The sequence below is a fragment of the Orbicella franksi genome, chromosome 8 (genome assembly GCF_964199315.1).
Source record: "Orbicella franksi chromosome 8, jaOrbFran1.1, whole genome shotgun sequence".
Taxonomy (NCBI): Eukaryota; Metazoa; Cnidaria; class Anthozoa; order Scleractinia; family Merulinidae; genus Orbicella; species Orbicella franksi.
The window spans coordinates 18,461,972-18,479,521 of NC_138152.1; the positions used below are offsets into that span (position 1 = coordinate 18,461,972).

The window sequence follows — 17,550 nt, forward strand, 5'->3', positions numbered from 1 at the left end:
ACACTTTGTGTGCCAAGTTGCACTTTTTAATATAACCATAAAATACGAGATATTGAAAACTTTGATCGGGTGCGAATTGCCCCAAATGCGAATCATGCGTACATAAGTATTCAAAAGACATTTCTAAACATGATAAATGAACACAAATTTCGAGCGTCAGCAGAAAGGTTGCGGTTACAGTAGATATATTTACATAGAAACGAGTCTTGAATATGAGCGATTTTGTGATTAGTTTGTTTTTATAACTTGATTCAAATGGCTTAGCACAGTAGTTTAATTTTCGTAGTTTTGTAGTCTGAATTTCAGCCGTCTCTTCTCTTTGCCCCGAGGGGGGCGCGGGAGAAGCGCGCTCTCCCGCACCCCCCTCGGGGTAAAGGGAAGAGACGGCTGAAATTCAGACTAGTAGTTTTGTTATTATGTCAGCTTTGCCATCTTTACATGGAACTACCAATAAATCGTTGCAGGAGCCCGTGGGCTCCTGATTGTTGTTGTTGTAGTGAAAGGTCATGCAGGTGTCCCTAGGGTTACCCTAAGTGCACCAGTGTGAGCCCTATTAATTAGAGTAGCAAAAACATCTGAGCTGTGCTATCAGAACAAAATTATTACTCAAACTCCGACAAATTTAAATGAACACTTAATCTAATGTTCATGTAACAAAAATTTAAAGATAAGTCATCTTTTGACCTAGGCAACAGCTTTCTCGAAAAGCCATAACGGCACAAGCCTTTGAAATGTAAACGTGATCTGATACAAAAAGGAAGAGCCTGTTTTGTAAAAAGTCAAAGTAATAAGATTTATTTTTTTTGTATGATGAGACTAAAATGAAATTTTTAAGTTTGGTGTATGACACTTTTGATAACAGCTCCGTAACTGTTGTTCGTTTTTACACTTGGCCAATATATAATCAACTACAAATATTGGTGACGAAATAAAATCGTCACTAAAACGTATATTTCCAGTTGCTTAAATTGGAAAATTTACTGCGATGATCATTTTTCACTTTCAGGCAGTGAGAATGTCGTCAGTTCTCCTTCCCATGCATCTACTTCCTTTGTCAGATTGTGTAATGCACCTAGTTGAGCCTCTACTTCATGTGTTCCACTAGCAGCATGTGATGAGATTGACGATGAAGAACTACCATAGTTTGGAGCAGCAGTCTCACTGTTAACCACAGATCAAAAAGTGACAAGAATAGCCGCTGTATTTCCTGGTATTCCCTAGCCTGTCATTGGAAGTGCTCTTCATCCTCATGGCAGCACTGAGAGGGCTGTAAACTCCCTTCTCAGCTACAGAATGTCTGAAGGAGAAATTGATCCTGTAGCCAACTCAGTGTCTGGGAGGAAAATTGCTGATCAGATGACAGAGGATGCAGAGACAGTAGAGAAAACTGTACCCAGGTATTTGAGAGGTTGAGAAAAAAAATGCTTCCAAGAGGGATGAGAGAAAAATTAAAAATAGATCCTGAAGATCAAGATATGGATGTCTACTCCTATTACAAGAGTGCAGATTTTGATGCTGTAGTACCAATATCTGAGTTTGTTAAAGACCAACTTGCTGTTGATGCCGTGGGTGTTCTGAGACAAGTGTTTGGTGAAGTCTTCATGTTGCTGTGCAACAATGAAGGCATCAAACACATATTTACAGGAGAGCCGTACAGAAAAGTGCCAGTGTTCAGCAGTGAGCTTGTAGTAAATGGCTTCTTTGAGATCTTAGGGAAAATGATTTCCCATAGTCTTGAACAAGGTGGCCCTGGTTTTCACTACTTGTCACCATCCATTTACTGGTACCACCATTCTTCACTTTCATCTACAACTGCAGTTCAAATATGAATTATTTCATGTATACTTCACATCATTTCACTCCTCACGGGAAGATATGAACTCAATTAATTGACCTCGCTCCCGATGTGTGGCTTCATAGATCAGTTGGTAGAGCATCGCGCCGGTATCACGGAGGTCACGGGATCAAATCCTGTTGAGGCCCTGATTTTTTTCAGGCTTCCTCTTTCCAATTGCTTAACTTGGAAAATTTACTGCGATGATCATTCTTCACTTTAATCATACATAATGTTTATGAAAATCAGGCAAAGAATAATCAGTGTCTGATATGCAGTTCATGGGAAATATTTTATTGATTTCCTGTTTTTTAGAAATGATTATTAAAAATTTAATACTGCTATTGCATATTCTGTTAAATGGGAGGTTTCATCGTAATAATAATAAAGTTTTTTTGAGTTGTTTAACCCCACTCATGAAGGGCAGCTCTTGCTCATCATGTAAAGTTCTCAGTAATACAAACCTTTGATAAATACTTAATTGCACCTCAGAATGTTTTTTGACTTATAGATGATCAATTTACATTGCAGCCTGACAATAAGCTTGACGTACTCCAGTCACTCATGCTTCATGATATTCTTGTGAAAAGGAAGTCTATACTTGATCAGTTAAGAAAAGGTCTCTCCACCCTTAGTGTTTTGGCAGAGATTGAATATAATTCCTCGGCGTTATTTGAAGAATTTTTTGTACACCAGGGTGGCCTTAGCAATGATTTTGTGCTGAACTGCTTACATTTTTAAGATTCATGCAAGCAGAATGTAATTGGTGACCGAGTTTACCAAATGCTTCAGACTTTTGTAAAAAATCTATCTGTAGAGGAATTGAAGAATTTTCTTACGTTTGTCACTGGAACATCTGAAGTTTCAATGTCCACCTTGCCACAGTGCGTATCAGTATCTTGCTATAGTGGTGATTCCATTTTCGCCTCACCATGTTTACTTGAATTAAAGCTGCCAAACCATTTACCCATCTATACTTCTTTTCATTTCGGCTATGAGGACAGTTATTGAAGGCTCATCATTCACAACAGCTTGATCATTAATATTAAATGTTGCTAATGTGAATCATTAGTATAGAAAGACACCGATACAACTTTTAAGGTGTAGCCTTGTTCATGTGCTGGCTGTGGGGAAATGAGTCAAATGTTTTAGTCAGCAGATATTGAAATTATGTGAATGAGAAAGACTGTGCTTTCAGGTGCAAGACCATCTGGACACTCTGAAGAAGTGTAAAGGTAGTCTAGCACCTGAAAGCACAGTCTTTCTTTCTTTCAAGTACTTTCAGCTGTTCCGCTGAATAATAGTTTTGTTTACTTGTTGCACTACCTTTAGAAAGGTGATGTTGATAACTTAAAAAAGCCAATATGTGCATGTTTTACTGCTGGCAAGTCGTTAAGAGATCTTCTTTACATGGCAAGGTCTTTTTTAGATCAAGTCTCATCAAGAACAAAAGATAACACAAAGGACTCGCTGGTTTTTATGGAACTTAAGGTGGCCGAACACAGTTTCGCGCGCGCTTTTGCTGATGCAATTCAGCGCGCACACAAGGATTGCAAAACACAAACGTACCATCAATAGAGCGATCATTTTATATATCCAACACCCGCAGTATCTGTGCTATTTTTCTCTCTATAATTGAACGCAGCGTATTGATGGCTTTAGTCTTTTATTACAAAGATATATTAGAAAAGGTAATGATGCAAAGAACCCAGCAATTCTCAGCTTTTTCTTTCTTACCGAAAGAACCCAGTTAAAATGCAGCGCACGCGTAGTAAGTAAAAAAATTGCCATTGAATGAAAATTGCACTTTCGGAAATACGCCTATTTCTCGAGAACCACTCATTATAATTTTACGAAATTTTGCATGAAAATACTTTAGGAAATAAGTAACTGGAGCATTGAAAATAATTGAACTTTGACAAAGGAAATTCTAGATATTCCAGTTACTAAATTATTATTCCAGTTATTAAATTCTAGATATTCTTCAACAAGGGATAATTAAAGATCTCTCTGTTAAATTTTTAACAAAATGATGTTAAATTGTGAGAATCGTTACAAGCTTGTTGCATGCAAATTTTAAAGAAAATCTAATGACTAGATTTTCTGCAAATAAACAAAACCGATTTTCAAGGCCTGCTTATATTTATGTTGCCATAGCAACGGCACATACGTCAGCTTAACCATCAAAAAACCAAAGTTTGTGTTGTTAACTAGCTTGCTGCCATTTTTGACGACCGAGGGATCAAGGGTTTTAGAGAAAAAGGTGAATGAAACACAGGTATCAAAAAGTGTGTTCAGCCACCTTAAACTTCTGTTGTGTTTATCCAAGTTAACAGTAACAGTATTTGTGTTGAAACTACTTCTTTTATATTTGATGTAACACATACTTTTAGATACAAAATACAATATTATTGTAACACATACCTTGAGATACAAAATACAATTGCAACTGTTGTGTTAGATACAGAATACAATTGAAACTGTCGTGTTAGTTATTCAATAAAGAGAAACCTTACTGGAGTGTAATGTATTGATGGTTTGAAAAAATCCTCTTTGGGTTTCATAGCACCTTTAAGAAGTAAAATTAGCAAGTTTGTTTTAGGGTTGAAAGCAATAGTTACTACCCATAATGCATCACTGAAACCTTACATACATGCACAAGTGTCAGTTGACTTGCCTACCATACTATTGATTTTCTCTGGCAAAAAGTAATAATTGTAACTACTTAGAAGCGAATTAGGTATAACTGCCAGCTTTGCAATGTGGTTCTGTCAAAGAAGTCAATTGTAGTGAGGACTTTCAAACAGCAGGCAATAAGATTTTACTGCTTCATATGTTTTAGCATGACATGTTTCATGACTGTAAGAAGTGAAGACAGTCAATGAAGAGATCTGTCCCATTGCTGTTTGACAGTTGAAGTGGATTAACAGCTGCTGTAAGATCATGTATGACATTTCCTGGAAGTTCAATGTCAACGTCCTCAATTTCAACTGTGCACAATCCATCATCCGTAGGAGTGGTTGCAGATGGGTCATATCCGTACCAAGTCAAATCATCAAAAGACAGCTCCTGATCAGCAATGTCAGCAACTGCCATCAATTGATGATTCCTCAGATCCATCATCCCATCAACCCAGATCCTCTCAGGATTCCAGTTGTTCTCTGTTCTTAGCGGGTGGTTATTCCAGGCTGACGCAAAACTTGATAGTGCCTTGTTTAAACGTGGCAAATGCACATAATGAAGAACAACCTCGTGCAGGGGGTTATCTATCTCGAGTAAACCGCTTTCTTCTATGGCTTGGTATGTATAGTAGAAAATGTGTGCTACACATCTAAAGACATCCCGCCAAAGGCGCTCAATTCGTTGATTATGAGTGGAAGAACCAACCAGGAAGCTTCCCCTGTTGGATCCTCTTCTATTTTCCATTAACTGACAAACTTGCGTGTTCTCTCCTCCGTGATCGGTTCACACCCTTGATGGCCAGCCATACTCCTGGGTTGCTTTTAGAAACAAGTCCGCCATTGTGCCACTCCTATTGTTTGTCGAGCAATGCAAGAAGGTTACCAACCGTGAAAACCCATCAATTGCCCCGTGGATTACAAATCCCCATGAAACAAGACTATGATGGCCGTCTAGATGCCAAAGGCTGTTTGGCCCAGCTACCGAGTATGCTCGTCGTGAAACTGTTGTCACCCAACGTATCCTGACATTACAAGGGTCTATACGTGCAAGGCATTTACGAACCCGCTCTCGCTGTATATTTAACCCCTCAGATCTCAAATGACCCGAAACCATTGAAGTTCCGACTGAGCAGCCATGTTCATTCAGAAAAGCACTGACTTTGCTGTCCAATTGTTCATCTGTGATGTCACTGAAACGGGACAGGTGGGTAAGGCGAAACTCTGACACCCTGCGGTAAATAGTCCAGCGAGAGACGAGTAACATACGAGAGATGTCCTCCCAGCAAAAACCCAGAGAACGGAGCTCGGCCAAAGTCTCTTCCTTTATGTCAAATTTTGGCCTTCCAACCTGCCTGGTATCTACTCTATTTGGTAAACTTAATGACAAAACGACAACTTGTGAACATCTTGTTCGACTTGGAAATCTACGATGGCTGTCCCAAAACATCAACCGGAAATTCCTGGTCATTTCCAGAACTGTTTCCTTGTTGGTCTGTGACACGAAGTGAGATACATTTTGCAAAGCTCGAACTTCATTTTCCAAACTAATAATCAAGTTTTCCGTTATTGCAATGTCATTCGTTGACCGATGTTGCTCATACTCACTCAATAACTTATCTAAATCTGTAAAAAAAGTAAATTTCATTGCCTATTTATATCATTTTGATCAGCTTGGTCAGCTTGTGTTACCTCACGATCACTGCCGTCCGCCATCTTGCTGAGCGTTGATGGTTCTGTGGCGTGTAGGAAACTTGTAAACTTTGTTGCTTTAGTAAGCGACCAATTCTTTCGGAGACGTCCTTAACGGAAGGAAGTACTACAAAACCATTTGTGGTAGGCTTAGTTGGTTTTGTTGCCAGCGCTCTTTCACATTCGTTGATAAAGCGAGAGGGGTAGTTGCGGCAGGTCTTTTTTGCAGGGTGCAGGTTGCAGGTTGAAATGTAATTATAACTGGAAAACCGCTGGCACTAAAAATAATTAACAACCTATATACTCGTCAAGGGTTCTTACATAAAGTAGTTCGCCTCTTTCACATGGTGAAAACACGATATCCGCTATATATGGGTTATCGACCGAGTGTGAGTTCTTTTCTTGCGTGTTTATGGACCGAGACTCCGTCTCGGTCCATAAACACGCAAAAAAAGAACTTGGCCAATATCCAGCCATCTTGACCGAACAAGCTTGGTCAATAAAGGATTTATTATATGGCTTTCGCGGAAATTTTTCTTGCGGGACACGGCGGGTAGTCCCGAGCGGGCAAGATAGCTCCATCTTGCCCGCTCGGGTAGCCAATCACAGCGTTGGATTTGATTCATCTTGCCCGCTCACGGAGCTAGCCATATAATAAAAGTACTTATCGATCGACACGCTGAGGCCAGTGAAATCTCTTCAAAGCCATCTGAATGGCCGCTCCACAGATGTTTCCATCGATTCCAAAATTGGCTCGGGTCTTCCTATGGGACTCCACGTGCGAATTTTTTTTAGCTTGCCATTTATGTATGCAAATTAGGACTATTTAAACGGTACGGTTTCCTAGCGCGCCAATCTTTTCAACGTTTACTATTGCTTCAAGTTAATATTGTTACGGAATCTATACTCTACCTAGCTTCACCGTCATCGCTACAGTCAGGAAACATTTGTAAGTCTTTATATTCTGTCCTGTATTTTTCTTATCGCTCGGCTCTTCTTCACATGTATTTTTATTTATTTTTCTAGTCGAACCTCGCTCGATCTTTCAATACTCAACGGGCTCCTCGAGTCTCTTCAACAGAGCGTGAGTTCGAAAACTCTAGGCGTAGCGTCAACAAGAACTGTAAGCTACACTTCCCTTAACAACAGAAGATTGCCATCACAAATGAAGCAAATAAATAAATAAATTAAATAATATAAAATTTTAACCGTCGGAATATACTAGCACTAGCTCAGTGTGCTTTCATTTGGTACTCGCAGGAAAGAAACCAAATTCAGCAGATATTTCAGATGATATTTCAGATGTGTCTTCAAAAACAATAATTCATTGCACGCTTAAAATCATAGGAATATACTCTACACCCATCGCTTCGGCGGGTTTGGCACTTATGTGGAAGCCACGTTTCTGAGCGATTGTGAACAGAGTCATGTAACAGTCACGGTAAGTCTACCACCTGTACGTTTCTTTTAAGTGCCAGCGGTTTTTACAGTTATAATTAAATTTCAACCTGCAACCTGCACCCTGCAAAAAAGACCTGCCGGGGTAGTTGTTCTCTCGAAGTACCGCTTTTACTCGTCGCTATTACCACAGCTCTTCATCCTCCCAAATGGTGGTTTTTGCTCATGGATGTTATATAACATCCATGAGCTTAGTAGGCAGTCCGATGGCACTCATTCACTCACTCACTCACTCGATTCTGATTAATTTATTCATTAAAGTTGGATTAAACATTTTTTTTCCTACCTCCCCTGCTAAGTATTGTTTTTGTCTCAAGGACTTCTGGGCATATGTTTGACTGGTTTTGTGGGGGTACAAGAAAGACGTAGATTTTTGTCCAACAACATGGCGTAACAAGGCATGGAGGTCGAAGATAGTTACTTTTTTGTTCGACCAGTAAACAGGGACTCCTTCATGGGTTGAAAAATGGAAAGTTTTTACGGTAAGGAACACTTGGTGCGACAAATCGACAACGAAATCCTATAAGCGACGGCGGACGATAGTTGCATCGAAATCTTGAAAGCTTCAATGTCTTTCGACCGTGGTCCGTGGACGAATCGGCGGAATCGTTTAAAGAGTTTTTAATTTCACCCGGAGGAGGAATGAAATGAATGCCGTGTCATATGGAAGTTAAGGTAAGCCTTCTTGTTGTATCGTTTTTTCCTTTTAAAGCTATGTCTATGAGAGCACTTGTACGTACTAGTAATTGGATTCTTTCGTTCGGAAACTCCTCGATTCCGAAAGTAGTCATCTGACAAAGCACATTGTTTTCTAAACGCAAAAGTTAGAGCTGACGTTCGCCATTTTGTGTCATTATTGGATGTTGTCTTTACAGAGTTGATTTCTGTCTGTTGGCGATTTATATTATCGATCAGTACTACGGATGTAGTTTTTACTGGAAATGTTGATAACAAGTCTCGGCGTCGACAAAATCTGGATCCGATCGGACCGGATCACGGATCGGATTACGGATCGGATCACGGACCGGATCACGGATCGGTTCACGGATCGGATCAAGGAAAAAAATTCAAAATTCAAGATACAAGATTCAAGATCAAAATTTTGTTGAGCAAATTACACTATAGTGACTACTGTGAGCAGAACGTTTTATTTAATTCAGGTGTGATATTCCTTTATTTTTTTATAATATCAAGCCAACTGGGAGCTGGTCACAGATGAATTTTTTTCAGGCTGTTGGGTTTTGATTGCGATGATCAATCATGCCTTCATATCTTTCTCCGCAGTTCAGATAAATGATATTTCATATATTCGCTTGCATCAAGGGTAAACTGTCATAAAACGAGTCAGAATGGTAATAATAGGATTAACCTATGAATCGAAACACAAAAACTAAAAACACTAAAAAATTAAACACCTGATGATTTCAAACAATTTCTGTTTCTGAGACAAGTCTATACTTTTACAAGATATGAGTTTGGAATACGATATTTCGTACTGGAATAAAACGAAACAGACCATTTGTATTTCAAGGAAATATAGCTGTTTTACAAAAAAATATGGGAGTAACATCGATAGTGTGAACGATAACGCAACCCGAGAATAAACAACATTTTAGGAGTTACGTCACGATTTTTAGAGTCATTTTTAGGGTTGTAAAGAGTTGCCTTTATATGGAATAAAACTTTAAAATGATCATGTTCTAGGATAGAAAGCACTTGAGAGGCAAGACCAAATCAAAACCGAATGAGGATCATTAAGGATGGCAAAGATTAATGAGGACTGCAAATGACAAACTTGAAAAACTGGGGTAGTTTTTTCAAGATGCGCAAATCGTAACGCAGCTCCTTTAAAGCAAGTCATGTCCTTAAGCTTTCGTACGTAAGCTTTCTCATTAACTGTAACGCTAACTGTAACGCTCACGTCTGGCACAAAAAAGTAGCCGAGAATTAGCTACTGGTACTAACAACAATTTCAAAAACGAGAATGGGAGGTTCACGCAAGCTTCAAGCCAACTAATGTTCAAATATAACTACATCTGCCTGTTCACTACAATTTAAATTTGTCGTAAATTACGCGCTTATGTGGCTTTTTAAACGACCTCTTGTCATTCTCTGTAATTAACATGTCATTGCGTCAAATTCGGGATTCTTATTTTTATTTAACATAATTTAGTTTTCACTTTTATTTTTTATTTATTATTTTCTTATAAAAGATTTGATTTGATGTTTTTTTTTCTGTGATCCGATCCATGATCTGATCCGCGATCCGATCCGTGATTCGATCCGTGATCCGATCCGTAATCCGGTCCGTGATCCGATCCGTGATCCGGTCCGGTCCGGTCCGGTCCGGTCCGATCCTGGTTTTGTTGACGCCGTAACAAGTCTCCGTATATATATTTGGGAAGAAAAGCCGGCAAAATTAGCTAGCCCAGGAGACATGCGGCCTGGTGTAGCTTCAAAGAAGCTTACGTCGAGTTCAAAATAAAGGTTACTGAGAAAGTTAAAAGTGAAATGAGCAGACTAAGAACACAAGCAAGCCTTGTGCCTTTGGCAGTGTTACAGACCGACAATTCATCCCAAACAAAAACAACCTTGTTTCAGAATGTTGGATCTCTCCAGCTCCAGCTCCACCTCTACATTAGATGATATGCGAAGTGATTACAACAGTCAAAAAGCTGATGTCAACATTTTGCTGAATCAAAACTTTGCTTGTCAGATAGAGATGATGCATATCAGCTTCGTGAATTACGAGTCACAGAGATGACTTTAGTCAGTCTAACATAAGAACTTGCCATGGAACTGCTGTGTACCTTCTAATGCATCAGTCAATTCCAGCAGTGCTCATCCCCCCTGGGCTAACCCCCGGGCATTAGCATTTTTTTTAAAATATGGGCAAATTCCCTGGGGTGGGGACACATAAGCTGTCTAAATGCCCCGGGGTGGGGACGAAGAAAGAGGGCAAATGCCCCGCCCCCGGGATTGTTGCCTTCCAACACCTCCGCAGTTTTTTAATTAATCAGTGAATAAAACGGTCAACTGTTCAGTATGTTAATGCAACGGCTAGACTTCAAGGACAACAGTACGTGTTAGTTGATTCTGATTATATTTATTTCTTTATATTTGTTTTAAACAGTTTGCTAGAGGATAGTTGGGATTGCGGCGGACGGCATTCTCAGGCTACTTTTTCTGTGAAGAATCAAGACATTTTAAATGAAGATGCATTGCATTTTAAGTTCGCAGGATCTGTCTTGAAGATCGCATCATTTGAATTCGCAAACCTTACGTATTTTAACTCCACTTTCATGAATTTAAAAATGCTAGGCTAGGTTTGAATGCGAAATAGTCGTGTTCACGTCAGTGATTGTTTTGTGATAAACAAAATATAGTTCACCTTGTCGCTTGTATTTATATGCTTACAAGTAATGAAGAAATATCTAAAATTGAGAAAACATACCTTTAAAAACATCTGCAAGTTTCTCTAGTACCTGACGAACAAGCTATTGTTCAACAAACGTCTCGTCTTTCCCGATGAACTCATCCATGGCACTTTCCAAAACACGTGTGTTGAATGCCCGGGGGTCGCCCCGGGCAGCGATAAAATTGTGGATGCCCCACCCCCGGGACTGACAACATGAGCAAATGCCCCACGGTTGCCCGGGGGGGATGGGCACTGCTGGAATTGACTGATGCATAATGTTTAGAATTGTACTAAATTCCATACAGATGTAACTTTAATAATTTAGAAATTACTTTTATGGTTTTAACCCAACCAGTTCCAAATATTCATTTCATTGGTATCTATCGCTCAAAAACTAAAGTTACAATTTCACAGTTAATTCATGCTCTTACTCACCTTCACAACTCAGTATTAATAGAACCTACAATTCCAACCAGGGCCCTAGCCAGAAACAAATTATGACTGAGGCAGTGTCCAAGAAATGAGTTGTGACTGAGGCAATGTTCATGGTTTAATTTTCTTCCTGGGAATTTAGAGTGTTTTTGATGACTATAAACAACAAAAACGAAAAAAATGACTGAGGCAAGTGCCTCGGTTTGCCTGTTACTAGCTAAGGCCCTGCCAACTGTACTGCTTGGGGATTTTAATATTGATCTAATGCAGGCAAATACAGAACAAAAGGCTTTAATGAAATATCTTATAACAGGCAAAGGATACACTCAGTCGATTAACCAGTACACCACTGACTACTGTACACAGAGAAATCATGCACCACAAATTATGTGCACAATCAGCAGGTGATCATCAGCCTTTTGAAATAAATTTCCATGAAAGCTGTTTGAATTACAAAAATTCACTATGGATATCATATGAGATCATTATAATTATTAATTTAGCTGAAGATGAAGCTTTACATACCAAATAAATATCTAAATGTATTAAGCAACTATTTGAATCACATATAGAAAACAGTCAGAACATTTATTGGCAGAAACAAAGAATGGTTTGAATTTCCTGTGCTTTTCATGTTCTTAAATTCCTAGTCCCCATAGAGTTTCAAAATTACATGTAACTCTACCACAATTTGGAGATGCTGTATATAACAACAAATTTTTCAGGTTAAAGGAATTATTTTAGCTCCAATGTTTCTTGAAGGAAAGCATGCCATTTGTAACTGGCATTTTCTGTCTTAAACCCTTTCCAGAAAAGCAAGAAGTATCACTTGGACACCACATTTAGATAAGTAGCTTATTTTTATTGGGGTTGGATATGGGGGGAGGAGAAAGGACAGCAATTAAAGATATCCATGTGTAATTTTTCTGCATTCATTTTTATACCCTTTTAAAATATGTGACTATTATATTTATTGTGTATTGCAGGTGAAGCAAGTTGTATGTATAATATGCAAGTGACAGTAAGCAAATGTTAATATTAACAACACCATTACTGATGCTATATGTATTTATCAGCTGCCAAAAATAGTATCAAAAGACTTCATAGAAACCGGCTTTAATAACACAAGTCACCCTTAAGACTTCATGGAATTAATCTGAGAATTACAGATGGATGTGGAATACCCTTACTTAGGAAGAGAAAAAGATGCCTTTGACACTTGTGTTAGCTGCCACTTGAGCTGTTTAAACTCATTCTTTGCAAAAGACGTTGGTTTCAAGCATATAAAATGGCTCTGCAAACTGCACACCGTAAATCCTCAAATTATTGCCTGGGGCACTTATTTTAAGTTTAGGACAACACGAGGGGGCGCTTAATTGAGCGGGGGGGGGGGCTCATTCGAGGGGGGCGCTAATTCGAGGATTTACAGTATAATTACAGAGTTGGAAACACTTTGGAACTTTGTCCATGTAGGTTTCTTAAAGTTAAGAATGTCAACAAGTGAAATCCAGCTGAACTCACTATATGTGTCAAAACTTAACTCAGAACCTACAGCTTTACAATAGAATACAGAAATACAACTTCAACTTAAAATTAGCAGCTCCATATCAAGTTCATATACACTGAACGTAACCGGTACATGTCGAGAAACATCAGTCCTTTCTATTAGGACTACAATTAAATGAAAATACTAGACTCCATCATAAAGGAACACAAAAATCGAATATGTTAATCTCTCTCTATTAATTAAATACAAATCTTGCAATGTTTATTTGAAGTATAAGCTAACCTAACTGTTCCAGCTTATACCTGTTGAATTTTCATTCAATTCTTAAAATGGTTGTCATCATATTCTACTTCTACTACATGTGTGTCCTGCTGCTGTAAAGATTATGTTATCTATAACTCAGCAAAAAAAAATGTATAATCTGATCTGCATGTATAGGAGACTGTTGGCTACAATTTCCCCTCTTACATGTAGCTTTTATGTCCTACATTATGGTAGTCAGTATTTCAGTGGATTTAAAGAGAAAGAAAATGTTCCTAATAAAAGCAGTGTTCAACTTGATTTTTTTGTTGTTGTTGTGCTCTAGCTCTTGAAATCTATTTCAAATATGTAATAAATAATTATTTATTATACAACGATTTTACCAGAAAACGAATTCAACCACCTGAAGGGTGTCAATAAACAACCTTATTTGGACATCAAAACCTATCCGTCACATTTGACCAACTGATTTTTCTTTTCCTGTTTTCCACTGCAGTACCAAGATCAACTCTACAATGATCAATTCCTCTTCTCTTTAAATTCAACTACGTTTTCTACATTCATCCAATAGGCCATTTCCGAGTTGCCTTTTGCCTTTGTGTCAAAACGAGTCTGAGTGCAAAACCATTCACTTCCGCCTGCAGATTCATTAACTCATTTTTATGATAAAGGCTTCGCACGAAGACTCGTTTTGAAACAGGCAAAAGGAAACGTTCATCCACGAGCTGCTCACAGGAGCCTTTGATTATTATGTTGACGACAGTCATGCGTGTCTCAAAAAGGATCAAGTCCACGCGGTTTACCAACATCTGAACTTAGTCAGTGCTAACATTCAGTTCACTTTGGAACCTGAAAACACTAACGGGTATGGCTTGCCTTTCCTTGACACCATCACGTCCAGACGCGGCAGGACAGTTCAAGTGGAAGTCTACAGAAAGCCAACACGTACAGACCGCTACCTTGATTTTCTCTCTCACCACCCCTCGTGCCACAAAAGATCAGTGTGAAGGTAAATTAATCAACATGACACGAGCGTGGGACAAAGAAAAATTCTGAGTCCCCGACAGGAATCGAACCCATGACCTCCCCAACACCGGGCGGGCGCTCTATCCACTGAGCTACGAGAACTCATGGAGAGTAAGGACATTTAACTGAGTTCATATATGATAGGTGTCCTGCATACTGCTAGGATCAACGCTATCGATAGCGTTGATCCTAGCAGTATGCAGGACACCTATCATATATGAACTCAGTTAAATGACCTTGCTCTCCATGAGTTCTCGTAGCTCAGTGGATAGAGCGCCCGCCCGGTGTTGGGGAGGTCATGGGTTCGATTCCTGTCGGGGACTCAGAATTTTTTTCTTTGTCCCACGCTCGTGTCATGTTGATTGATTTACCTTCACATTTCATTACCGAGCTTAAAATTCACCATCTTTATTAACTTATCGAAAGATCAGTGGTTAACACGTTACTCCTTCGTGCGAGAAACATTTCCTCCACGAGTAAAGGGAAACGCGAGGAAACGCGACGAGCAAAAGCGGAGCTTCGAGAGAACAACTACCCCTCTCACTTAACTTAGATTCGCCCATCCATCTGTTTTTTCTGGGTCACCCATCATTTTGGCCTGGTCTTTTTTTGGCTTGTGTATATTGTTTTTTGTAATTTTACATCTATACAATGCCAGTTGCGCAGCCAAAAGCTGTAGTCATTCATGCTCATGGCATGGTGACTGCAATGTCTTCCAACGTCATTGTGCAAATGTTGTCCAAAAAGTCGGACTTTAAACAGGTTTTGGCGATCCAATTTATTCCGAATGGTCGTATTTGCGTCACTTTCACGTCCGCGGAATACCGTAATGCCATCCTCGGTAAAAGAGCTATTTGGATCGATGACATACATCAGCTCTAGATCACCGAGTCCGACACTCCTGTCACATCCGTGTATGTCCACTACCTGCCGATGGAGGTGGGTAACGTCGGTATTCGTTTGGCTCTGGCTTCTTTCGGGAAAGTGCTTGACATAACCCATCAGCGCACGGTTTTTTGGGATTCAAGCAGTTCGCCACTGGCACCCGGATTGTTAAGACGTCTCTGGAGAATCACATTCCTTTCCATTGTAACATCCAAGGCTATTCTTGCCGTGTCTGGTACTCTGGTCAGCCCCTTAAGTGTGCGATCTGCAAGGGAGAGCACAAGGCTGTTGACTGCCCAGACAAAAATAAATGCAAAAGCTGTCACCAACCTAGTCATTTCGCTAAAGATTGCAAAAATTCGTGGGGTACTACTCCTCAGGCCCATCATGCCCCCGCCGGCCCTTCCACTGCCCCCAACCCTAATCCACCTGCCCCTGTCCCCAAGGATCCTAATGCTGCACCTCCAGCTGATCCTGTGGTTAATCGGGTTCTACCTCCGTTGATATCTTTGGATATTTCGCCTCCTCATCAGTCTGTGGTGGAATCCTCTGATGTCTCGGGAGAGTCTTCTCAGGGTGAGCCTGTCTGATCACACGTTTCCATGTTCTCTGGATCCGAAGAATCCATTGAGGAATTTACTGAGGAAGAGATGGCGCCTTCCCCTGCTCCCTCCTCATACCCTCCATCTCCTCTTTCCTTAGCTCAGCTGACGTTAATCAGAACATTCTAAAAGATTGCGCAATTGTCTCTAGCGACCCAGTTGTGGTCGAGGAAATTCCAACCGCTAACAGTAATGTAGGTGGTCCAAAAGAGGCCATTGTATCTAATAGTAGTGTATCGGGTCCAAAAGTGGCCTATAGGACTAAAGTAGCTGGTCCAAAAGTGACCGGATCTAATAATGGTAGTTCTAAGGGTGAACCTACCCTAATCAAGTTAAGCCAAATTGTTAAGGTTCTTCAGTTTCACTTCTTGACTCCTTCTGCTGTTGCTGCTGATTCGGACTCGAATTCTTGTGAGTCCTTGTTCAAGAACCCTCATCCCCCTAAGCCTCTTTGCTCTGTGTCTTAGAGCCCTCAACGAGTCCGCTCCCGCTCCCCGTTGGTTCCATCCTCCCCTGCTTCTCATAGGGGTATGCTTCAGCAGTCGCATGATGGACTGTCTAGATACTCTTAGTCAGTTTCGTGCTCCCTACCTATCTCATTATGGCTCTGTCCATAATCTTCCTCAATGTAAACGGCCTTCGTGAGTCTTCCAAGCGCGAAGGTCTCTTGAAGTGGTTGCGGTCTCTTCCTGTCACGGTCGATGTTGTTTCTTTACAGGAAACTCATTGTACCTCTGATGTGGAATGTTATTCTTGGTTCTCTTCTTGTGGGGTTAATTTTGTTCTCTCTCCTGGTACTAGTCGCTTTGTTGGCTGTATCATCCTTTACCGTTCTGTTTTAAAGTTAGTCAATTCTTGGGGTGAGGTTCCTGGTCGTTCTTTGTTGTCTGAGTTTTCTTTATATGATGTATCCTTTCGCGTGCTTTGTCTGTATGCTCCTAATCTCAACCCTGCTAGAGACAATTTCTTCAATAGAATCTCTGATGCTCTTGACCCTTCCATCCCTACGGTTGTGCGGAGACTTTAATAAGGTCTTTGACCGTAACTTCAATCGTTTCGGTTCCTCTGCCGATGACACGTCGAGGGAGAGAACGCCTGCCTTAACCCGCCTTTTTGACTCGTGTTGTGTCGTTGACATACGGCGATATCTTCATTCGGCTACTTCTAGCTTTACCTGGAACAGGTAGGATGGTCAGCTGGCTCCCCGCATTGATCCGGTGGAATGTCCCTGTCCCTGGGTCTCGTCTGTGTCATCTTGTGACATTGTTCCTTTTCCTTTTTCTGACCATTGTGCGATGTTGTTTTCTTTTTCAATTATTGATGTCATTCCCCCTGGTCCAGGTCTATGGAAATTTAATATCTCTATCCTCCAAGATGCTGAGAATGTCGGTTTGATCACTGATTTCTGGCTTACTTGGTGTCGTTCTCAAAGCAATTTTACCTCTCTATCTGATTGATGGGAGCTTGGTAAACTCAAAATTAAAGATCTGACAAATAGTTATTGTTCCAAGAAGGCTAAGGAGCGTCATGCGGAGCGGGGTCTTCTATCTCGTCTGGCTTATCACCTGAAGTCTTAGGTTAACCCTGGTGGTATGTCTTGCCTGGGCCCGTATCAATCTACTCTAGCTTAGCTGTCCAAGTTCGATCTCGAGGCGGCTCGCGGTGCCCAGGTGAAGTCTAGAATCTGGTGGGTGGAAGAGAATAAGCGGTCTCCTGCTCACTTCTTCCGACTCGAGAAAAAACTGCGTTGAGAGAGA

General features: G+C 40.3%; 1 protein-coding gene across 1 annotated transcript; it reads right to left on the reverse strand.

Annotated features, from left to right (window-relative positions):
• Positions 1–3,908: 3,908 nt before the first annotated feature.
• Positions 3,909–7,398, reverse strand: LOC145494886 (uncharacterized). Its single transcript, XM_081474440.1, has one exon. It carries the CDS (start codon positions 6,158–6,160, stop codon positions 5,300–5,302), a length of 861 nt encoding a protein of 286 aa, XP_081330566.1. The 5' UTR covers positions 6,161–7,398; the 3' UTR covers positions 3,909–5,299.
• Positions 7,399–17,550: the final 10,152 nt, after the last annotated feature.

Bases quoted from the DNA above. Each gene is read 5' to 3' on its own strand.
- LOC145494886 (XM_081474440.1), bottom strand. From the start codon at position 6,160: ATGAAATTTACTTTTTTTACAGATTTAGATAAGTTATTGAGTGAGTAT.